The following is a 21,383-nucleotide window of genomic DNA, read 5'->3' on the forward strand; positions in this document are numbered from 1 at the left end:
GCCGGGAAGGGCTCCCAGGAGAGGTGACGCCTGAGCTGGTTCTTCAGGAGTTTTAATCAACAAATGGGCTAAATGTGTTCAAAGCACGTCAGGGTGCACTAGGGGGTGTGAAGGGGTATGAGAAATGTGCTCACCCACAGGACCTCGCAATCTGCAGTCAGAAAAGGCAGGAAGTAAAATTTAAGTGAATTCACTGTTCTTGACTTAACCTTTCGTATCACACTGTGACAGCGTTGTGGATATATGTGTCACCTGCCAGGTAAGAATGGTGAGATGTCTTTGTTGCATGTCCTAGAACTCTGCCGTAATGAATTGAGTGAGGTCCTGTTGTTGAAAGTTTATCGTGGAAGATAAATCTGAGCAGCCACCTGGCCATGAGTCCTGGGGTCCAGCTTCATGATCCAAATCTATCCTGGTCAGGCTGTGGTTTGGTGCCACCTCATGGTAATTGTCTGCTCTGCTTTAACTACTGATGGTGAATCATTTGGGGTCCTGTTACTGGCTGGGACCTCAAAAATCGCACAAGTCTAGGGCTCTTGAGGGCACCTATTGAATTCTTTGAGAGAGAGTGTGTGCACGTGCCAGTTGGGGAGGGGCAGAGAGAGGGGGAAAGAGAGAGAATCCCAAGCATGCTCTGTGCTGTCAGCGCAGAGCCCGATAGGGGGCTCAGTCTCATGAACTGTGGGATCGTGACCTGAGCTGAAATTGAGTTGGTCGCTTAGCCAACTGAGCCACCCAGGCGCCCCTCCACCTATTTGTTTTAAGATGTGAGTTTTAGGGGCACCTGCGTGGCTCAGTCAGTTGAGCATCTGACTTTGACTCCGGTCATGATCTCCTGGTTTGTGAGTTTGAGCCCCACGTTGGGCTCTGTGCTGACAGCTCAGAGCCTGGGGCCTGCTTCGGATTCTGTGTCTCCCTCTTTCTCTGCCCCTCCCGCACTCATGCTCTGTCTGTCTCTGTCTCTCTCTCTCAGTAATATAATAAATAAATGTTAAAAAATTAAAAAAAAAAAAAAGATGTGAGCTTTGGCCCAGGGGTGTGCAGCCTGTAGGGGCAGAATTGCCCTCAGAGTGTATTCAGTGGCACCACAGCTATTGAGCTGCTGGCTCTTGGGCCAGTGAGGTGGGAAACCGAGCGTGGGACTCCCATGCTGAGCCAAGATCCTCAGATAGGCTGAAGGGTCCCAGGTTCATGGTGCCTCTCAGATACCAGTGGAGGAAAGCTTCCCCTACTTAGATCTGTAGTGTTCCTGTTTATAAAGTCAGGCAGTGAGCTTACAGAGATCACCAGGCATACAGAAAGCTCTCACTGAATGAGGGTCAAAGAAAACAGCAAACGATGCACATCAACCTCAGAACTCAGATAATGAAATTACCAGATAATGCAGGCAAGGGAGTCGTTCTGTATGAAGTGTGTACAGGAATGAGAAAGCAATAAAAGGCTATCAGGTATGAGCAGGCAGAGTTTTTAAAAGACAGCTTTTAGAAATTAAAAGTATAATTGTTGATAGAATTCACTGGGTAGGTTAAATAGCAGATTAGACACTGCTGAAGAAGGCATTAGTGTAGTGGAAGATACATCCAAGGAAATCCAGAATACCACACACACAAGGGGATGGAAAATATAAAGGAAATGTTAAAGGACTTGTAAAGCAGAATAAGGTCTGGCATGGACCTGGAGCCCCAGGAGGAGAGAGTGAAGGAGAGGACACCCAGTGAGGGCCTGCCTCACAATTAGGCAAATTCCAACTTCATCAGCGGCTGGCTGCCACAGCCTACCCGGTCCCTCTGCTCCAGCCAAGCTCAAGCTCTCATATTGTGCAAGGTTAAGGATGGAGGTGAAGGTAGGTCAGGCAGGGAGACGTCATCCAACCCCACTAGGGGAAGATGAGTGTTTGCACTCCCAATTTTAACCAGTCCAGTCTCCCCATAATTGGGCCAACAAAATGGTCAATGATAGGAAAAGGACATTGAAATCATTACCAACAGCCTGGAAGTTCCAGTCACCCTCAAGACCCAAAACCATCACCTTCGATAGTTAAGTCATAAAAGGCAACTGCAAACAAGTAGTGCCAATCCACAGCTGAGAGCCTGGAGGGGGCTGGCATGTATGCAAGCTCGCTCCATTCTTCACGAGGACGAGATGCTGCGCTTCACAGGACTGAACTGTTTTGGAACCCCATTTACAGTACTCCTACAAGCTTTTCTTTATGTAATGAAAAACATAAATTCACAGGTCTGGGAAGCATGATGTAGAGGAAGCAGCATAAATAAAGAGAAATCCACACCTAAACACAACACAGTGAAAGCACAGACCAGCAAGAAGAGATCTTTATGTCCAAGAGACTCAATCACCCACAAAGCAGCCATGGTCACACCATTGGTCGAGTTCTCAAAGCAACAGAGGTAGCAGTCGGTTGGTGCCTTTGACGTGCTGGGAGGAAACCCCTACAACTGCATGCCCGGCAAAATTATTGTTCGTAAAGAAGGTGAACACGGACATTTACAGACACATAAAATATAAGACAGTTGATCACTGGAGCTTTGACTGAAACAGCCTCTCCAGTTTACCCTGCAAAACGAAGGCAAATGATAGAATAATGGTCTTCGACACGAGGTGGAGCGGTGAGCAAACAAAATGACTGATATGAACTAGGTCCAAGCACCACATGTATCGAAGAGGGATGTCGACTGAAACACTAAACAACAAAGCACGTCTGCTAGAAGGGGGTGTAAATGCTCTGAGATCCTCCTACAGTTGGGAAGGGGTGTAAGACTCTAATATTTGATAAATACGTGTAATATAGGGGTTCCTGGGGGCTCAGTCAGTTAAGTGTCCAACTCTTGGTTTCGGCTCAGGCCACGATCTCACGGTTCATGAGTTCGAGCCCTGCGTCAGGCTCTGTGCTGACAGTGCAGAGCCTGCTTGGGATTCTCTCCCCCTCTCTCTGACTCTTCCCCATTTGTGCTATCTCTGTTTCTCTCAAAATAAACTTTAAAAATAAATAAATAGAAGCACCTGGGTGGTTCAGTCGCTTGGGTGTCTGACTTCAGCTCAGGTCATGATCTCAGGGTTCGTGAGTTCGAGCCTTGCATGGGATGAGCCCCACTTCTCTCTCCCTGTCTCCACTACAGCACAGCCACCCCTCCAGGGGTGCAGAGGGGCCTACTGGGGCCAGCCTCCCCAGACACAGCCCAAGTACCCACCATGCGGGCCTCATGGGCGACCCGGCCATGCTCACACCTGGCGAGCGGACTGAGCGCCTCGTGGGTGGGGGGACACAGGCAGCCTGATGCTCAGGGTCACCACGCCACACGGGGCTCCCTGTCCCCCTTCTGGCCTTATACTGTTCCACAGTTCTCGGGGAAGGAAGACAGGTGACAGGGGACTTGGTGTCACAGGCATGCTAGTCAGAGAGGTGCCCATCCTACGAAGGGCCTGTGCTGACCGTGGGTGCCCGGGAACCCAGACGACGCTGACCCAGGCCGCCTGCTTTCCCTCCTTGTCTGTGGCCTGCACGCTCAGTCTCGTGAGCCGCTCCCCCAGCTTCTGTAGGAATCTGGCGAAAGAAGGGCCACGCTTCCCAAACTGGCCCCTGGCCTGCCCACCGGCCAGGTAAGGCGTCAGCCCACGTGCCTCCCTCGCTGCCGCCCTCCCAGAGTGGAGGGTGAAGCCCCGGGGCCGCAGGGCCACTGCCTGCGCCACCAAAGAGCCCTCCACAGGATGGAGGGAGAGTCATTCCAGACTTGACTTCACAGAAAGGGACAGTGCAGGCATCTGAAACACGACAGGCAAAGGGGCAAACAGAAAAGCCTTTCCACGCTTGAGAAGATGCTCAGCCCCCTTCCACCTTGTGTGTGTGTGTGTGTGTGTGTGTGTGTGTGTGTGTGTGTGTGTGATTTTTGAGAGAGAGTCTGAGCGGGGGAGGTGCAGAGAGACAGAGACAGAGAATCTGAAGCAGGCTCTGCACTGACAGCAGCCAGCCCGATGTGGGGATGAACACATGAACCCCGAAATCATGACCTGAGCTCAACCGACTGAGCCGCCCAGGCACCTCCCACCCTGTTCCACCTTTTACAAGAAAATCAAACGTGTGGCAACTAAGGCCCCCTTACCCTGCTCCATACTCCTTGAGAGATGCTGGGTACACGCGGCCCTGGGATGGCACAGGGCAGACGACAGCGGTGCACATGGGCTTCAACCCCAGTCCTCCTTCCAGGAACTCACATTCAAATGCGCCTGGACGTGGGTACGAGTGGACGTGCTGCCGGAGCGGTGTGAAGAGACACCGGCAGAGCAGCTTGGCAAGTGGGCATCTGTCCCCAGGCAGTTGAGGAGTGTGGGCTCCGTGTCCAGGGGCTGCTCTGGGACGACTGCCAGGACAGCACAGGTGAAAATGCCAAGGTGCCCGAGGGCAGAGGGAGGACAGAAGGCATTGGGGGGAGAACAGAGGGAGGAGGGGGCAGACTAGAAGCCTCCAGCAGCTGCCTCTGGGGATCCGGAGGTCAGGAGCGCATGCAGCCTTATTCAGATGAATGTCCTGTGGTCTAATCACTTGGCCTTCCTTACACACATCCCACTATGAGAAACTCCCCTCTGCCTGTGAGGACACTCGTCACAGTGAGAAAGCTTCTAGAACCACAGCCATGGCAACGGAGAATAAAGGGAACACTTCGGTACAGAAACAGGAAGGGTGAGAAGGGCAAACCAGGAGCAAGTATGCCGACAAGTTAGATAGTCCAGGAGAGAGGGACTAGCTGAACAGATGCGAACCACCAAAACTGATGCAGGAAGAAATGGAAAATCCAAAAGGCCTATCACAAGTAAGGAGGATGAATCGGCAATTTAAAAACTTCCCACAAAGAAAAGCCCAGGCCCAGATGACTTCACTGGCGAATTCTACAAAACACGCTAAAGAAGCAACACCAGGACCCCTGGGGACTCAGTCGGGTAGGCGTCTGACTTCGACTCAGGTCATGATCTCGCGGTTCGTGGGTTCAAGCCCCACATCGGGCTCTGTGCTGACAGCTCAGAGCCTGGAGCCTGCTTCCTATTCTGGGTCTTCCCCTCTCTCTGCCCCTCTCCTACTTGTGTGCATGCGCTCGCTCTCTCTCTCTCTCTCTCTCTCTCTCAAAAATAAACATTTAAAAAAATTTTTTAAGAATGAACACTAATGCTTCACAAATTTTCACAAAACAGAAAAGGAAAGAATACTTCCCAACTCCGAGACCAGCATTACCCTGGTACTAAAACCAAAGACATCACAAGAAAACCGTGGGCCAGTATCCGCTGTTAATAAGAAGCAAAAATTCTCCAGACAACACTAGTAAACCAAATCCAACAATATATAAGAAAGGCTACACCACGACCAAATAGGACTCGTCCCAAGGACGCGAGAATGGCTTAGCCCCGGACAGGCAGTGAACGGAACACACCCTACCAACGGGAAAAAGAAATACACGGCACCTCAGGAGACGCACGAAAAACATCTGCCAAAATCCAGCCCCCTTCCACGAAATCCTAAATCTGGGCAAACTAGGAACAGAAAGGGACGTCCTCCACTCGGTAAACGTCATCTGAGAGAGCCGGCGCTGGCAGCGGCCTCCGGAACGGGACTCGGCCGCCTGGGTGGACACCGAGCAGGAGGCCCAGCCAGAGCGCTCAGACGAGAGAAAGGAATAAAGGCACCAGACTGGAAAGGAAGAAGTAACCGTTTGCAGGTGACGTGCTTCTAAGTCCCGGGGAACCCGCCAGAACAGCACTAGCGCTAACAAGGGAGAGAAGCAGCGCTGCCAGCCGCCGGACCCGTGAGGCGGGCAGGGGGGCAGCACGACCGGCCTGACCGCCCTGGAGAGGCCGTGCCCCCAGGGCCGCACCGCGCCGCCCTGGCTGGTAAGAGGGCTCCCCGGGCCCGGAGTGTCCACACGCACGCACTTTACGCCGAACGCCCGCTTTCCTTCTGGGCGTCCGGAAGTTTGGTGCGTGCCAGGCGGAGGGCGCCTCTGTGCCCGGCCCTGCGAACGCTCCGGGGGCCGAGCGTCCAGCGAGCGTCCTGGTGGACGGTGTCCCACGCGTGTCGTTGCAGATCACGTCCCGTGCGACTCCGCAAGCTGGCACATCTCTTCCCGTTGCTGAGTTTGCTTTGTATCGTCTCGCTGCAGGAGGTCGTGGCTGTGACTCTGTGCCGAGTCCTGGGCTCCTGCAGAATCACCACAGTGAGAAGTGCTCCTGGGGACCCTTGACAGGGTGGCTGTAAAAGCGGGATTCCCTAGCGCTCAGACCCACCGACTCGTGTGGAGAGCCTTATTTTGCAAAGGAAGGATGAAGGGGTGAGGTGTGACATACCTCTGGTGCCCGGGTGGCCGTGAAATCGTCCGTGGCGTGAAACACTGGCTGAGCTGCTGTTTGTAGTGAGGGTACAAGTTACCTGTGGGACCCGGAAATGACAGATCCAGTCCCAGGAGAGCGGGCTTGGGTCCCCTGGCTACCGGGAGGGGGACAGTGCCACGCAGGTGATGCTTGGGCTCCTCTTCTCCAGGTGGGTGGGAGGAAGCGTCCCGAATTCCCAAGAGTGGGGCTCGGATGGGCCGAAAACGTTCAAAGTGTGCACTGCCCTTCTCTCCGAGTGGGAGAAGGAATGTTAGATCAGGTCCCTGGCCTGGAACAAAGTTTTAGATAAGACTGCTGCTGCGTCCCCCCCCCCCCTCCTATTCCAGCTGGGATCTTCCCAGAAGCTGTAAGGTTAGCCCTGGAAAGACCGTAACTGTTAGGGGTGTGAGTAAATTTTCAGTAAGAAAAAAATGGAATTTTGGGGCATCCGGGTGGCTCATTCAGTTAAGCGCCGACTTCGGCTCACGTCATGATCGTGCCATTCCCGAGTTCGAGCCCCGTGTTGGGCTCTGTGCTGACAGCTCAGAGCCTGGAGCCGGCTTTGGATTCTGTGTCTTCCTCTCTCTCTGCCCCTCCCCTGCTCACGCTCTCTCTCTCTCTCTCTCAAAAATAAACAAACATTAAAAAAAAAAATGGAATTTTTTTAATGACTTTATTTTGTGGCTACTGCATCCACCTGTGTAGTAAAATATTGATACAAAACGTTAAAAGCTGGTAACTTCATAAATGCTAAAGGGATCATCCCACTCAGAAAAAGTGCCAAGAAAAAACATTAGTGGAACCCCACAGCCTTGTGTCGTGCAGCCAGTGGGAGGGTCAGAATCTAAGCTCCGAGTATTGGAAACTCGAGTCTCCCTAAATGATGGCTTTTTACCATCGTTTCCCCTACTGGAGCCTCTGGGGACACAGGTGCGCCCTGCAAACGGAGACACACTTGAATCTGACAAGCTGGTGGGGCGGCTGATGAGAGCTTGGCGGTGACTCTCTGGCCTGAGGCGTGTCTCTGTGAGCAGGCGGGTTCTGACCTCTGGACAGACGCTAATGAGGGCCGGGGAAAGCCTTGTGCTTGGACTCACAGGGTCTCTGCTGTGCCGCCGTGGAAGGTAAGCCGCCCGTCCGCTTGGGATCCTAACTCAAAGGTCTTGTCTGGACTGGCCCCCAAGCAGAGACCAGACACTAGTGGCTGTGGGAGTTTCGGCCTCAGCAGAACGGGGCTGACAGAAGGCCCCAGGCGGGCCTCAGACCCGGGGACGATGCAGATTCAGGCCACCAGCGCGTGGGGTGCTAAACTGCACAAACGTCAGGGCTGCGGCTGGACAAGCCCACAGGAGAAGGCCTGTGTTCTGGAGGGGCCAACAGAGATCAAGTGTGACGGGCTGTGTGCTCCGGACACAGCCTGAGTGCATCCCCACCAGAGTCTTGCACATCTGCCAGAGCAGGTGGGCACGGCCTCCACACGTCTCGCCTTTCGACCTTGGACTTTGCAGGTAAGTGCACTGTGCAGAGGGGGAGGGAGCGCCGGCCTCCATCTCAGCTGCCCCTGCTGCTGCACACACGCAGTCGGGCGGGGGACTGTCAGATGCAGCCGCTCCCTGGGTCAGCAGAAGAAGAGACCCACGCACGTTTAGAACTTCTGTGGAAATTGAGCACTCTGTCCTGCCCAAGCCCTGGGAATGTTTTTCTGTGGACATGCTTTTGTCCCCCGTGCACAAAACCCAGACGAAAGGGTCTGGGGGAGAAACAAGGGTGACTGAGGAAATGCCAAGTCATGATGACTGAACACGAGCTCCAAATCTGTAACAATGAAAGCGAACGTGGGGTGGGGGCCGTGACCATCTCGGAAACCAAACAGCTACACCTGAGTTATCTGGGCCGGCCTGCGAACCCAGGGCACCGGAAGCTCACAGCTGGTCTCTCCGAGCTCCGTGCCTTTTTCCTTTCGCCACAACCCATCTTAGTGGCTCCAGGTCCCGGGAGGCCTCCTAGTGAGTCACTGAACTAGGGTGGTCTTGGGGACCCCAACAGAGCTGGCAACAAACATCCCAAAAAATGAAATCAAGAAAACAATTCCATTTACAACAGCAGCAAAAATGAAAATACTTACAATACTTCCCGAATCGATCAGATTCAAGGCAATCCCTATCAGAATCCCAGCTGGCTGAACCCTCAAGTTCAGGTGACACTTCAGCGACCCCGAAGAGCCAAAAGAACCTTTAAAGAGAAAAGCAAAGTTGGAGAACGCACACTTACTGACTTCAAAACTTACAAGAATCAAGACATTGTGGCACTGGCATGAAAACACACACACGGATAAACGTGCACAGGACTAGGGTCCGGAAGTGACCCAAACACCTACATGTAGCCACCTGGCCCTCAGCAGGGGCCACGACCCTCAGTGGAGAGAGGAGAGTGTTTCCAGCAAACGGGGTTGAGACAGCTGCACGTGCACGTGCAAAAGAACGGAGCTGGAGCCTTACCTCACACCACATACAGAAGTTAACTCGAAATGTATCAATAACCTCCACTTAAGCATTGAAACTATAAAACTTGTAAGAAACTGGGGATATATCTTCATGGCCCTGGGTTAGGCAAAGCTATTAAGCACCACACCTAAAAGAATAAACAACAACAAAAAAAGATTAATTGGCTTCATCAAAATTTTAAAAATTTGTGCTTCAAAGGATACTATCAAGGAAGTGAAAAGGCAACCCACAGAATAAGAGAAAGTATTTTCAAATCATACGTTTGAAAAGAGACTTGTACCCAGAATGAAGAATGAGCCCTTACAGATCAACAGTGAAACGACATCCCAGCTGAAAAGTGCACAAAAATGGGGCACCCGGGGGACTCAGTCGGTTAAGTGTCTGACTTCGGCTCAGGTCATGATCTCGCGGTTCATGGGTTCAAGCCCCGTGTCGGGCTCTCTGTTGTCAGCGTGGAGCCTGGAGCCTGTTTCGGATCCTCTGTCCCCCTCTCTCTCTGCCCCTCTCCTGCTCCTGCTCTCTCAAAAAATAAACTTAAAAAATGCACAAAGAATCTGAAGAGACATTTCTCCAAAAAGACCGACAAATGGCCAATAAGCACAGAAAAGATGCCCAGCATCATTAACCACCAGGGAGGTGCGAATCAAACCCACAGTGAGACACCGCCTCACACCCATCAGGCCAGCACTCTGCGTTCTCTCCAACGCGTTCCCGGACTTCCCGCCACCCCGCCGTCTTTGGATTATGGCTGGCGCTCGGGAAGGACACGCAGAGGGGGTGGCAGCACTTCAGAAACAACGGTGCTGAGAGGCCAGGCTGTGCGGCTGCAAGACTGACACGATGGGGGAGGGGGTGCTGAGCAGAGGCGCCCGGGAGCAGCAGGACCCGCAGGGAGGCATGGCGACCAGGCCTGGGGTCCCGCTGGCCACTCAGCTGAGACAGGCACATCCCGACCCTTCCTACTCGGCTCGATCGTGGACGGTCCCCTCAGGCCAGACAGGCTCCACTCCTTCCCTGGACGCTGGCCGTGCAGCATCCTCCCCCGGACCAAGCAGCCGTGCACCAGCGCACAGCCAGGACACCTTCTCCTTTGAGGGTGGGGACGTGCTCCCCTCTGCTCAGCGCCCACAGCTGCTCCTGCAGAGAGACGCTGGCCTTGCGGATACGGAGCTCTTTGGCGGTCAGGCTGTCTGTCCACCGTGTCCTGAGGTGCTTGTTCAGGCTGGTGGTCTGAATGCCAACAGGGAAACAGAGTCACGTGTGTTCACGCAGTGGAGGACACCACCATGCAGTGGTCAGCAATCCAGGGACAGAGCCACACAGGTGTCCTGCCGAAGGAAGCCTGGGAACAGGTCCAGAATGTTCTTTCTCTGGGGGAGTCCCATGGGCGAGCACATACAGAAAATGTGATTCAGCTGGATGCCCAGGTTAGTGCTGACCCACACATAACTCAATATTTTTTAATGAGAAAAGAAATAAAGACTTAACGTAGCACCTTATCTTCAAAGAGCTTCCCGCCAAAGCTTTCCGTTTTCCGGGGGCCAGAAAGTGCCCCCCCTGGGCTCCTGCGATCCCCCGCTCTGTGGCAGCCGTGGCCACCCTCACAGGTGCACCTGAAGCAAGGTGGCCCCACGCCCTCTGACTGCCTCTCCAGTGCCCCTGAAAAACAGTGGCCAGGCAGGGGGACGTCGAAAGACCACTAGGCCTTCCTGAGAAAACCGGGTGGCCTCAGAGGTCAAGAGGCTGTGAGAGGCAGCAGCCAATGGCACCCAGCCTGGGTGTGGTGGGTCCAGGACGGCTGCCACGGCCACCTGCACCACCTCCTTCAGCCAGGTGCTGAAGAAGTTATTTTGGGAAACTTCTTTGGTTGTACACTCACGGTCCAATGCTTTCCCATAAAACGCGGTAGCCTCCCGGGCAACTGACCTCAGCGAGAGCACACGTGCGGGTGTCCATGCCAAGAGCGCACGGCACGCCCGGTCTCACCGTGGATGCGAGCCCACCTGCACACCCTCAGCAACCTCCAGCTCTGCCGTCCCCACTGACACCTATCGTCTGGAAGCTGTGGCACACGGCTGTGCAGCTGCCTCTCAGCACCTAGGCAGGCCCTGGCGGCGGTCACCATTCAGAAGGAGCCATGCAGCCACTGGCCGGACACGCAAGCCCACCGTGTGCCAGGCGTATTTAAGGTTGGCACACATTCTCCCCTGCCATCCTTCTAAAACCCGGAAGTCAGTTCTAGCAAAGGCCCACCATTCCATCATCAGAATGCTGAGGTCACTGTGCTTTCAAGTTCAGACTACGAATGACAGTGTGGCAGGACAAAAGCCGTGAGATCTCTAAACAGACGCAGAAAAGGCACCTGCCAAAATCCCACACACTCGTGATAAAAAAATAATCACACTCACCAAAGAGCACAGAGGCAAGAAAATGATATAAAAGGTATCCAAGTTGGAAAGGAAGAAGTAAACTCTCTCTGCAGGTGGCATGATGGTGTACATAGAAAACCCAAAGACATCTATCAGAACATTATTAGAACTAGTAAGTGAATTCAACCCAGTTTCAGGGTACAAAGGTCAACACATGAATGTTGGTTTTGTCTCTTTACGCCTATAACAAACAACCCAACTAGAAAATTAGGAACCAGCTCAACTTCCAATATCACCAAACAAGAAAATATCTATGAATGGAATGAATTTAACCAAGGAAGCAAAAGACTTACACACTGAGAGCTACAGAACACTGGCGAAAGAAACCAAAGAAGGTCTAAACAAATGGAAACTCATCCCACGTTCATGGGGTGGAAGGACTTCATTGTGCTAAGAGGGCGGCACTCCCCAAAGCAATCTGCAGATGTGACCCACTCCTCACCCAAATCCCCAAATCGTTGAAGAAACTGACAACCCAGATACAAGATGCCCAGAAGAGCCAAACTAATCTTGAGAGAAAAAAAGTCGGAGGACCCACACATTCTGACCTCGCAACACACTACAAGGCTTCGGTAGTCGAGGCAGCGTGGTGCTGGCATCAGGACGCACACACACAGATCAACGGAGTAAAACTGAGTCCAGGAATAAACTCACAGGGCTTTTGTTTGCAAATCCCTTATCTGGCAAGAGTCTAGTGTCCAAAACATGTAACTATTACGTCTCCACAATGACAAGCTGATGAAAAATGGGCAAAGAATCTGAACAGACATTTCTCCAAAGATGATGTACAAATGGCCAACAAGCTCATGAAAAGATCAACGTCTTCAGCCGTCAGGGAAAGGCAATCGATCGCACACCGAAAGACACCCTTCACTCCCCACAGCCCTTCACATGCACCCTCACGCTTGACCCTGCTCCGCAGATGAAAGAAACAAGGCTCAGGATATTTATGTCATGTCCCCCAAACAGCTGCTGAAGGCGAGAGCCCATACCAAGAGACACGGAGACTGCTGGGACCCCGAAGGCCACGGCTGCACTAGGGCCCCCCGCCCACCTTCACGGGGTGTGAGTCGGTGCGCCCAGCACAAACGTGACAGCCATATGTGGATTCTAAATGGTCTAGAAGCCAAAAGAATGTGAATGGGATTTTTAAAACATGCTTAACTTTAAACAATATACCCAAAACAATGTCATCTCAATGTGTCATCAACATAAAAAACTGATGCATTAGTTCATACTTTGTATCCTAGTGAGTCTTCGAAGTCAGCATGCATTTTACGCCCACGACGCAGCTCCATGGAGACCGGCCACATCTCGGGTTCAAAGCCACACGTGGCTGCTGGCAGCCGCCGTCTGATCCTCTGCTTAGTGGCCATGTGACCTTCAGCAAGTCCCTTCTTCTTGTATTGTGAATTGTGTCCTGTGTTATCGTGTGTACTGTGCTTTCCTCACTGAAAGATCGTAACAGGACGGAGCTCATCAAGGACTGGCCAGAAGCAATGCAGCCACGGAACAGGTGCATCAGTGGTGGTTCGCCGGTACCTACACTCCATTTTCCCCCCAAAACATACCTTTTTATTCCTGTATAAAAAGCACAGCCTCTCCTCTTTGTGTCTCCCTCACCCAACCCCCCCGGGGCACTATACATGGTGTGCAGGGCAGGGGTGACGAGGCTTCTGCTCCGCACCCTGCCCACGGGCTGGGCTCTGCCCCAGGTCATTTCAGGTACCCGCTGGGCACACCATAGGCTGCCAGGCCGGGCCAGGGGGTCCCAGCTCACACATACCGCATGGCAGAGTTGCGTTTAGGGTAGGAGCGCGGTACCCGGTACCCATCTTTGCTGTCACTCCCGGAACAGGAGCAAGTGAGCAGCGCACCTCCCAGAACGACCAGGGCAGACCCCACCCAGCCAATGAAGACAGCAGGATGAAGCTTGTACCTAACATTCATGGGGGGCACCGGTTTTATAAAAGTCTGTGACAGGGGTGCCCGGGTGACTCACTTAATCATCTGACTCTTTTTTAAAAAAGGGTTTTTTTTGGTGTTTACTTATTTTTGAGAGAGAGAGAGACAGAATGTGGGTGGGGGGAGGGGCAGAGAGAGAGGGAGACACAGAATCCGAAGCAGGCTCCAGGCTCTGAGCTGTCAGCACAGGGCCTGACACAGGACTCGAATGCGAGATCATGACCTGAGCCAAAGTCAGACGCTCAGTCGACTGAGCCACCCAGGTGCCCCTAAGCACCTGACTCTTGATTTCAGCTCAGGTCATGATCTCATGGTCCTGAGATCGAGCCTGTGTTAGCCTTGCGGCCTGCTTAAGCTTCTCTCTCTTCCTCTCCCTCTACCCCTCCCCTGCCCTCTCTCTCTCTCTCAAAAAAAAAAAAAAAAAGTCTGTGACAATCTGGTGGCCACGCCAGAACAAGCTGTCCTGTTGGAGGCAGCAGGGCCTTTCACGATGAAAATAATGCCTCCCGTCATGGCTACCCGGGCCTTCTTCACTTGGTCCTCTCCCCTGCAGCTTGCACACCTCGTGCCCATCGTGTCCGAGCGTGGCCAGGAAGCCCAGCCCCCGGGACGCCGCCATCAGGTGGCCTGTGTGGCCGATCCTGCAGCTCAACACGCCGGTGCCCTGCGTGACGCAGTCCATCCACAGCCCCTTGTACCTCGCCTGGCCGGTGACGCTGTTGTCGCCCTCCTGCGAGCTCACGCGCCACTGCGGGATGGCGGTGCACGCCACCGGGCCGACCCAACCCAGGAGAGCCACAAAACCTTCATTTCAAGAGCGGCGCCTCCACTAGAACATTCTGTAGTTATCCCTCACGCCTCCCCACAGCCCTACCGCCGGCAGGTAGGGTTCCCTCCACTGGACGTTGAGAGTGCTCCGCACCCACGCAACGCCCCACCCCGCCCCCTCCCAGAGCTCCTCCCTCGCCGCGCCCCACCTCCCCTCCGCCCCGCCCCTCCCAGCGCTCCTCCCTCGCCACGCCCCCACCTCCCCTCAGCCCCGCCCCATCCCGCCCCTCCCCCCCCCGCCACCTTGCCCCCCCCCGCCCCCACCCCAGCGCTCCTCCCTCGCCCCGCCCCGCCTCCCCCCACCACCCCTCCTGTACCCCTCCTCCGCCCTCCTCCCACCTGTCCCACTCCTCCCCGCGATCTCTACCGCTCTTCCGGCAAGCAGCGGTCAGCTCCTCACTCCCTCACTCCCAGAGAAGGGCCCCCCGCACCGCGCCTCCTCCGCGCTGCCCTCCGCCCCGTCAGGTCGAGGCCCTGCTCCAGGGCTCCTCCTCAAGCTCTTGCGGCCCTTTCCTTCCCGATGCTTGGCCTATGATTTCTCGTTTGCTTTTCATTTTCACCCCATCCCTGCCTTGCGTCTACCTGCCGTGGTGCTCTCTCCGTGGATGCTGTGCGGCACTGCCTGCAGGGCTCCGTCCTCGGGGACCACCTCATGTCCACTGAGGGCCTCCTGCACCCCGGCCCCAGAACACAGGGAACACACCGGCGGGCCACCTGCTGGAGCTCACAGGGAGGGACAGGGGTCCAGAGAGCACACGCCACCCCGCAGTGCCCACCGCCACCCCGCAGTGCCCACCGCACCCGACGGGACACAGCGCCCCTGTCAGCGCGCCACACGAGCCGAGGCTGTGTGTTGCTGCGGCCTCGGAAAACGGCTTGTGTCTGAGCCCTCGTGGCCGTTGCCAGGGGTGGCCCGACCAAACTCCGGCTTCATCGGCACGGCACCCCCAGGCTCCGCCACCCCAGGCACAAACACCGTTCCTTACCCCCATCCGGGCTCCACCCATTTACTTCACGAAGAAGTCTCTACTAAGTTCATCCCCTGCCTTCTCGTATTCGCAAGAATCACCATCATGCCCCGTGTGACGCTTATAAACTTGGCCACCAGAATCACGCTTCAGGATGCTTACGTGGCTTTTTTTCCCGGATGGCTTTTTATCTTCACTGGCTTGGTAGTCTGTGCCGACCGAAAACACAAATTGAGGGCGCCCGGGTGGCTCAGTTGAGCGTCTGACTCTTGATCTCAGCTCAGGTCATGATGCACCAGGGTCATGGGATCAAGCCTCCCATCACGCCTGTTTGGGATTCTGTTTTTCTCCCTCTGCCCCTCTCCCCCACTCGTGCTCTCTCTCTCTCAAAAATAAAAAGTAAAAACAAAACACAAACTGATACATAAATATATGGATCTGCGGCTCACTCAGCAAGCTGCCGTTTCAAAAACAGAGGGAAAGATTCAAACTCTTGTAGAAGTCTCCAATCTTTCCAATGGACTTTGTTCTCTTTTTACTCATGTCTGGTAAAGAGCAAGTCTATGAGCACAGCCCCAGGCGAAGCACAAAGAGGGAAGCCACACAAGCGGCTCCGTCCCCACCTCCTGGGGCTTCAGGAGGAGTGACAGCAAAGTGATCCATCAACACTATGCCTGCCAGGAAGGCATCGGTTTAGAAAACGCTCCTTCAAAAGTAACTTTTAAAGAAATAATCAGAGTGAGAAAATATATACAGAAACAGACCCCAGACCAGACAGAGAGAGGACCAGGTGCAATGGCCGGCGCAGGTGACAGGGCATCACCTCACTGCCACCCAAACACGCGCGCCAGTGGGGCCGCGTCGGGGGAGACCCGGCACCAGGTCGCCCGCCAAACACGAGCCAGGCATACACAGCCACTCCTCCGCTCCCCGAACTACACATCCGGTGGGATGGCGGGAACGAAAAAGACAGAAAATGACAAGGGCTGTCAAGGGTGTAGAGAAAACAGTTCCTTGCACACCGTTGGTAGGAATGAAAACTGGTGGAACCACTTTAGGGAACAGCCGGGCAGCTCCTCCCGTCATGGAGGGGAGTCCTCCCGTCATGCCTCCTCCGTGAGGCAAATGCAGAATCACCACGGGACCCACAACTCCACCTCATGGTGTCCAAAGAAACACCTGTACGTGAATGTTCACGGCAGTAACGTCCACAAGAGCCCAGAGGACGAACAGTCCAGACGCTCCTCAACAGATGAACGGGAAAGTGAAAAGTGGTATATTCTCAGCCACGAAAAGGAACAGGGTACTGATCTACGCTGCACCGTGGGCGAATCGCGAACACACGGCAAGCGAAAGAACGTGGACACGAAAGGACAAGTATCGTACGATCCACTCTGTAAAATATCCAGAACAGGCAAACTCACAGAAACAGAAAGCTGGCAAGTGGTTGTCAGGAGCTGGTGGCGGGGGAGAGGAGTGTGGGGTTTCTGTTCCGGGTAACACGGGGTTCCGGAACCAGGCGGAGGCGGTCGTGACACCAGACTGCAGATGTGCTTCCTGCCGTGGAACTGGAGACTTTCAGATGGTTCAAATGATGAATTTTCTGTTATGTAAATTTTATCACAATTAAAAGCAGCACAAAATGAAGGTTTCCAGAACTTTCTGCCATTTTCCACGAGAGAACAAGAAGAGTCGGGACAGAACATGAGGCACAGAGAGAAATCCCACGTCCACGCGCAGCAAGCGGCCGAACACCGTGGCCCGTGAGCTACATGTGGGCCACACGCATTTCCGTTTGGCCAGCCAGGCATCTTTGTGCAATTTCAGCAACGTTTAGCATTTGGATCATTTCAGCGTAACAATCCCAGTTCCTGCAACCTGGACAAATCAGCAGCCTGGCCGTGCGGGCCACCACACCCGCATGTCCTCTGAGAGGTGGCCAGGCCGCTCACGGTGTGGACACGGTTGAAGCAGCAAATGGCAGACCATGAAGGGAACGGCCCGTCTCCTCCCCAGGACAGATTACAGAAAACTAGGAGATGCAACTTGACACTGCTCAGGGAGAACATCACGTTAAACGGCTCCTGAATTCCAAGGCCAGGCGCTGCATTCAAAAACGGAAATGTATTGTGGCGCCCGGGGGGCTCAGTCGACTAAGCGTCCGACTTCGGCTCAGGTCATGATCTCGCGGTTCGTGGGTTCAAGCCCCGCTCTGTGCTGACAGCTCGGAGCCTGGAGCCTGTTTCGGACTCTGTGTCTCCCTCTCTCTCTGCCCCTGCCCCACTCGCACTGTCTCCTTCTGTCTAAAAAATAAACAAACATTTAAAATCATTTAAAATGATTTTAAAATCATAAAAATCATAAAAATGATTTTTAAAAAATGGGAATGTATTTAGAACAACACAAGTCAAACTACCTGATTCTAAAACTTCATTCCAGGGGTGCCTGAAGGGCTCAGTCAGTTAAGTGTCAGACTTCAGCTCAGGTCATGATCTCATGGTTTGTGGGTTCGAGCCCCGTGTTGGGTTCTGTGCTGACAGCTCAGAGCCTGGAGCCTGCTTCGGATTCTGTGTCTCCCTCTCTCTGCCCCTCCCCCACTCATGCCTGTCTCTCTCTCTCTCTCCCTCTCTCTCTCTCTCTCTCTCTCAAAAATAACATTAAAAAAATAAATAAGGGGCGCCTGGGTGGCGCAGTCGGTTAAGCATCCGACTTCAGCCAGGTCACGATCTCGCGGTCCGTGAGTTCGAGCCCCGCGTCGGGCTCTGGGCTGACGGCTCAGAGCCTGGAGCCTGTTTCCCATTCTGTGTCTCCCTCTCTCTCTGCCCCTCCCCCGTTCATGCTCTGTCTCTCTCTGTCCCAAAAATAAATAAACGTTGAAAAAAAAAATTTAAAATAAATAAATAAATAAATAAAAAATATAAAACATCATTCCCTTCCCCATGAAGCGATACACAAATCCCGTCACGGAGCCCTGTATTCATTACAGCACCACGCTTTTCAAAAGCAAAACCTACCTCAGTCTTTTCCATCAGGTTTTTTTCTTTGTTCCACTGGACAAAGGGAGCTATTTACACCATCATCCGACACAGGAAAGAGGGAGAAAACAGATAGGAGAGGTAAAGGAAAGCCAGCAACAACGACACCTAGTGCCTTTTAAACCATTTTTGGTTTTAGTCTTGAAAAAGATGGGGCTACATTGTTGCCAAGTTCACAATTAAACTGTGACAACATCATTTATTTAAAACAAAAACCCTACAAAGGGCCAAGGGCAGCCAAGAGAGGGCTGGACCTCAGGCCTCTGTCTCAGCTGTCACGTGAATGTGCAAGGCACTGACACCCAGTCCCCAAGCAGCGGTCGTTACCAAGTGTTCTATATCCCACTGGATTCTGACTTCTGCTTGAGTCAAAGCAAGGCCTCAGTAAACTCAGGGAGTGCAGGTCTCAACTCCATTGCCAAGGCCACACTGAGGACCCCTTTGACTGCACCTACCTCATTCCCCTCACAATCCCTATAGCCCCCCTCCACAGAGGAAAGGGACTGAGAACAAACCCTACCTGATAATACCATTTTCTTGGCCTGGATTTTCTTTCCAAATGGAGAACGTGGTTTCTTTTTTTTAGTTAAAAAAAAAGTTTATTTTTAATGTTTATTTTTGAGAGAGTGAGACAGAGAGTGAAAGAGAGATAGAGAGAAGGAGAGCACTAGTGGGGGAGGGGCAGAGAGAGGGAGACACAGAATCTGAAGCAGGTTCCAGGCTCTGAGCTGTCAGCACAGAGCCCGATGAGGGGCTTAAACTCACAAACCGTGAGATCATGACCTGAGCCGAAGTCGTATGCTCAACCGACTGAGCCACCCAGGCGCCCCTAGAATGTACTTTTTTCCAAGCACTGCTACAAGCCACAGATAACATTCATTTACTGGGAACATTTCCGGATCATGATAAATAGTTAGAACTTCTGTTAAAACACTAAGCGGACCATCACCAATGTGGCCCCTGGGAAGACCAAATATGGCGCCTGGGACGTGAGATCAGGTCCAGGTGACCGTGGCTGCCGGTCCTCAGAACTCACGAAAAAGGGTTCACACTGGCAAATAACCACTCCCACCCCTCCTAGGACTGATTCCAATCCCAACCCACAACACAGAAAAGCAGCGCACCTTATGAAATTTGAAATAAACGAACTTTAAGCGAACACAAAGTACCTAGTTTTAGATTGATCAAAATGACATGCAAACTAAGAAAGGCCCAGGGGTTACCCAAATAAAAAAATGTAACATACTGAAGACTGTGCCTTTAAAAATGAAATAGTAACAGCAAATAAAAGACTCAAATCTGGTGTTCCCCCCATCTTCCCTGATTTGGGGGGTTTGGTTCCTTTTCTTTCTACTTCTTTGAGTTTCTAGCTTCATCTGTTCAGTATTCTCTCCTTCCTTTAATCAAAGAAATCTTTCAACGCGACTCCCAAGGGGAGAAACGCAAAGCCAACGTTGAAACAATGTCTTTGATGGGAAGAAACTGAAACTGCACGGAGAAGTGATAAGATCACCTCCTCCGTCTCCTTCTCCAGTCTGACACCAAAGCCCTTGCTCCAGGCGGCCTGTGCGTGTCTGTGTGCACACGCTGCCCCGGTCCCATTCTCGACACTGCAGGGGGGGCTCGATCAGACTAAACTACTACCAGAGCCAAGCCAGCTTGTGAACAAAAATCACAACCTGCCCAGCAAAGGCCACCTTTTCTTCCCAAAACTATTCTGTTATCTCATGAGGGCAACTTTATCTTTCACCCGGACAGCTTGGAATCGTGACCATCTCCCATGGCCCCGCCTTCATCTGTAATGTAACTGTAAGAAAACACACAAGGCTGGGCTGCATCGTGTAAGGCCCCAGGGCAAGCAACAGGTCGGCTCTGAGGGCCAGCTGACGTGGCCCTGACGTCCGATGACCTGTCATGCCCGGAGCCCATGGTGTGTACAGCTGAGTCTACACCTAAAACACAGCAACAGCAACCTCACGTCAGCCCGCAGCCAAGAGAAGAGCAAAGACACGCCGCCCACAAGGTCTGTATTGGACCCGACAGTCCACGGATGGCATTCGATCTTGACCCCCGTTACTATATTAATCTGTCTAGGAACAGTTTCAGTTAACAGGTCCTGAGCATTTTCCTGGGGGGTTATATGTCTTCATGGTCATGTTTTGCTTAAAATTTTTTAACGTTTATTTTTGGGAGAGAGAGAGAGAGTGCGCGAGCGAGAGCGAGCGAGTGGGGGAGGGGCAGAGAGAGAGGGAGACACAGAATCCCAAGTAGACTCCAGGCTCTGAGCTGTCAGCACAGAGCCCAATGGGGCTCAAACCCACGAAAGCAAGTTGATGACCTGAGCCGAAGTTGGACGCTTAACCAACTCAGCCGCCCGAGGGCCCCCTCACGCTTGTAGTTTTAAATATTGCAACCAAGTCTTGGGGAGCCTGTGTGGCTCAGTCTGTTAAGTGTCTGACTTCAGCTCAGGTCATGCTCTCACGGTCTGTGAGTTCAAGCCTCGCGCCGGGCTCTGTACTGACAGCTCAGAGCCCGCAGTCTGCTTCGGATTCTGTCTCCCTCTCTCTCTCTCTCTCTGCCCCTCCCCCGCTCATGCTCTGTCTCTCTCACTCTCAAAAATGAATAAATGTTTAAAAAAAATTTTTTTAAAGAAATATTACAACCAAGTCCTGGGAATGCAGGCATACACTCCACCGCGAAGAGCCCGTTTGCCAACTCTAGCGGAGAACTTACCGATTTAGACGCATCAGACTGAAAGAAAAGGGAAAAAAACCCTGTAAACTCAAGGTGTTACAAGATTCCGGGGTGTTACCAGCAAAGTGACGAAGAGGAGGGCAGGTCTGAAGGCAGGCGGTGAGGAGCCCCCTAAGGTAGGCCGGGAGCTGGGCAGGAAGCCTTTAGCGTAGAGGAATGGGGTGGGGGGGGGAGGGGTGAGCGCATCCACAGCATCTCCCCAAGAGAGAGGACAGCCCTTGGGGACAAGCGGGATGTCCCTCCCCCACCCCACCAGGGCTGGCCCAGGCGCTTTCCCTGCGCGGTGGGCGTGGCGCGGGGCAAGGGCCGGGCCGGAGCAGGAGGCCGGGCGGGCAGGGCAGCTCGCAGAACAGAAGGAGCACGTGCGAGAGGGGAGCACGGTCACGGAGGGCACGGCCGGGTCACCGAGAGGAACGGGGTCAGCAACAGGAACAGCTCGCTGAGGCCATGGCCGGGCCTCCTCTGGGCCCCTTTGCGGCCACGGACCGGGTCCCACCGCCCCTGCGGCTCTTCCGGGTTCCCGGATTCCCC

The 21,383-nt window shown here is 53.4% G+C and overlaps 1 protein-coding gene and 1 long non-coding RNA gene across 25 annotated transcripts; one reads left to right on the forward strand and one right to left on the reverse strand.

The window, feature by feature from the left end:
* Positions 1–4,817: 4,817 nt before the first annotated feature.
* Positions 4,818–6,814, forward strand: LOC111558520. The gene is made up of 2 exons (XR_002739465.2): positions 4,818–4,950; positions 5,200–6,814. It is a non-coding gene; the product is annotated as an uncharacterized LOC111558520 (long non-coding RNA).
* Positions 5,662–21,374, reverse strand: LOC101088722. Of its 24 annotated transcripts, none has more exons than XM_045049628.1 (9): positions 20,832–21,374; positions 18,619–18,673; positions 18,078–18,127; positions 14,678–16,666; positions 12,541–12,753; positions 8,868–9,000; positions 8,495–8,601; positions 6,346–6,658; positions 5,662–6,199 (listed from the first exon to the last, which is right to left on the reverse strand). In XM_045049628.1, the coding sequence occupies exons 6-9, from the start codon at positions 8,963–8,965 to the stop codon at positions 5,662–5,664; spliced, it is 1,056 nt and encodes a 351-aa protein (XP_044905563.1). In that variant the 5' UTR covers positions 8,966–9,000; positions 12,541–12,753; positions 14,678–16,666; positions 18,078–18,127; positions 18,619–18,673; positions 20,832–21,374. The 24 variants fall into 24 exon arrangements, 15 of the variants coding, with proteins under 15 accessions (XP_044905563.1, XP_044905561.1, XP_044905562.1 ...); XM_045049626.1 differs by lacking the exon at positions 20,832–21,374 and having other exon boundaries at positions 14,678–14,809; positions 15,226–15,272; positions 16,488–16,666; positions 18,078–18,786; XM_045049627.1 differs by lacking the exon at positions 18,619–18,673.
* Between the last annotated feature and the right edge of the window lie 9 nt (positions 21,375–21,383).

This window comes from Felis catus, chromosome F2, assembly GCF_018350175.1.
Source record: "Felis catus isolate Fca126 chromosome F2, F.catus_Fca126_mat1.0, whole genome shotgun sequence".
Taxonomy (NCBI): Eukaryota; Metazoa; Chordata; class Mammalia; order Carnivora; family Felidae; genus Felis; species Felis catus.

Bases quoted from the DNA above. Each gene is read 5' to 3' on its own strand.
- LOC101088722 (XM_045049627.1), bottom strand. From the start codon at position 8,965: ATGAAGATATATCCCCAGTTTCTTACAAGTTTTATAGTTTCAATGCTT. The intron at 6,659-8,494 runs GTAAGTATTTTC...ACTTTGTTCCAG, and splicing joins TGATCGATTCGGGAAGTATT to GCCAGGGACCTGATCTAACA. The intron at 6,200-6,345 runs GTATGTCACACC...GTGATTCTGCAG, and splicing joins CGGCCACCCGGGCACCAGAG to GAGCCCAGGACTCGGCACAG.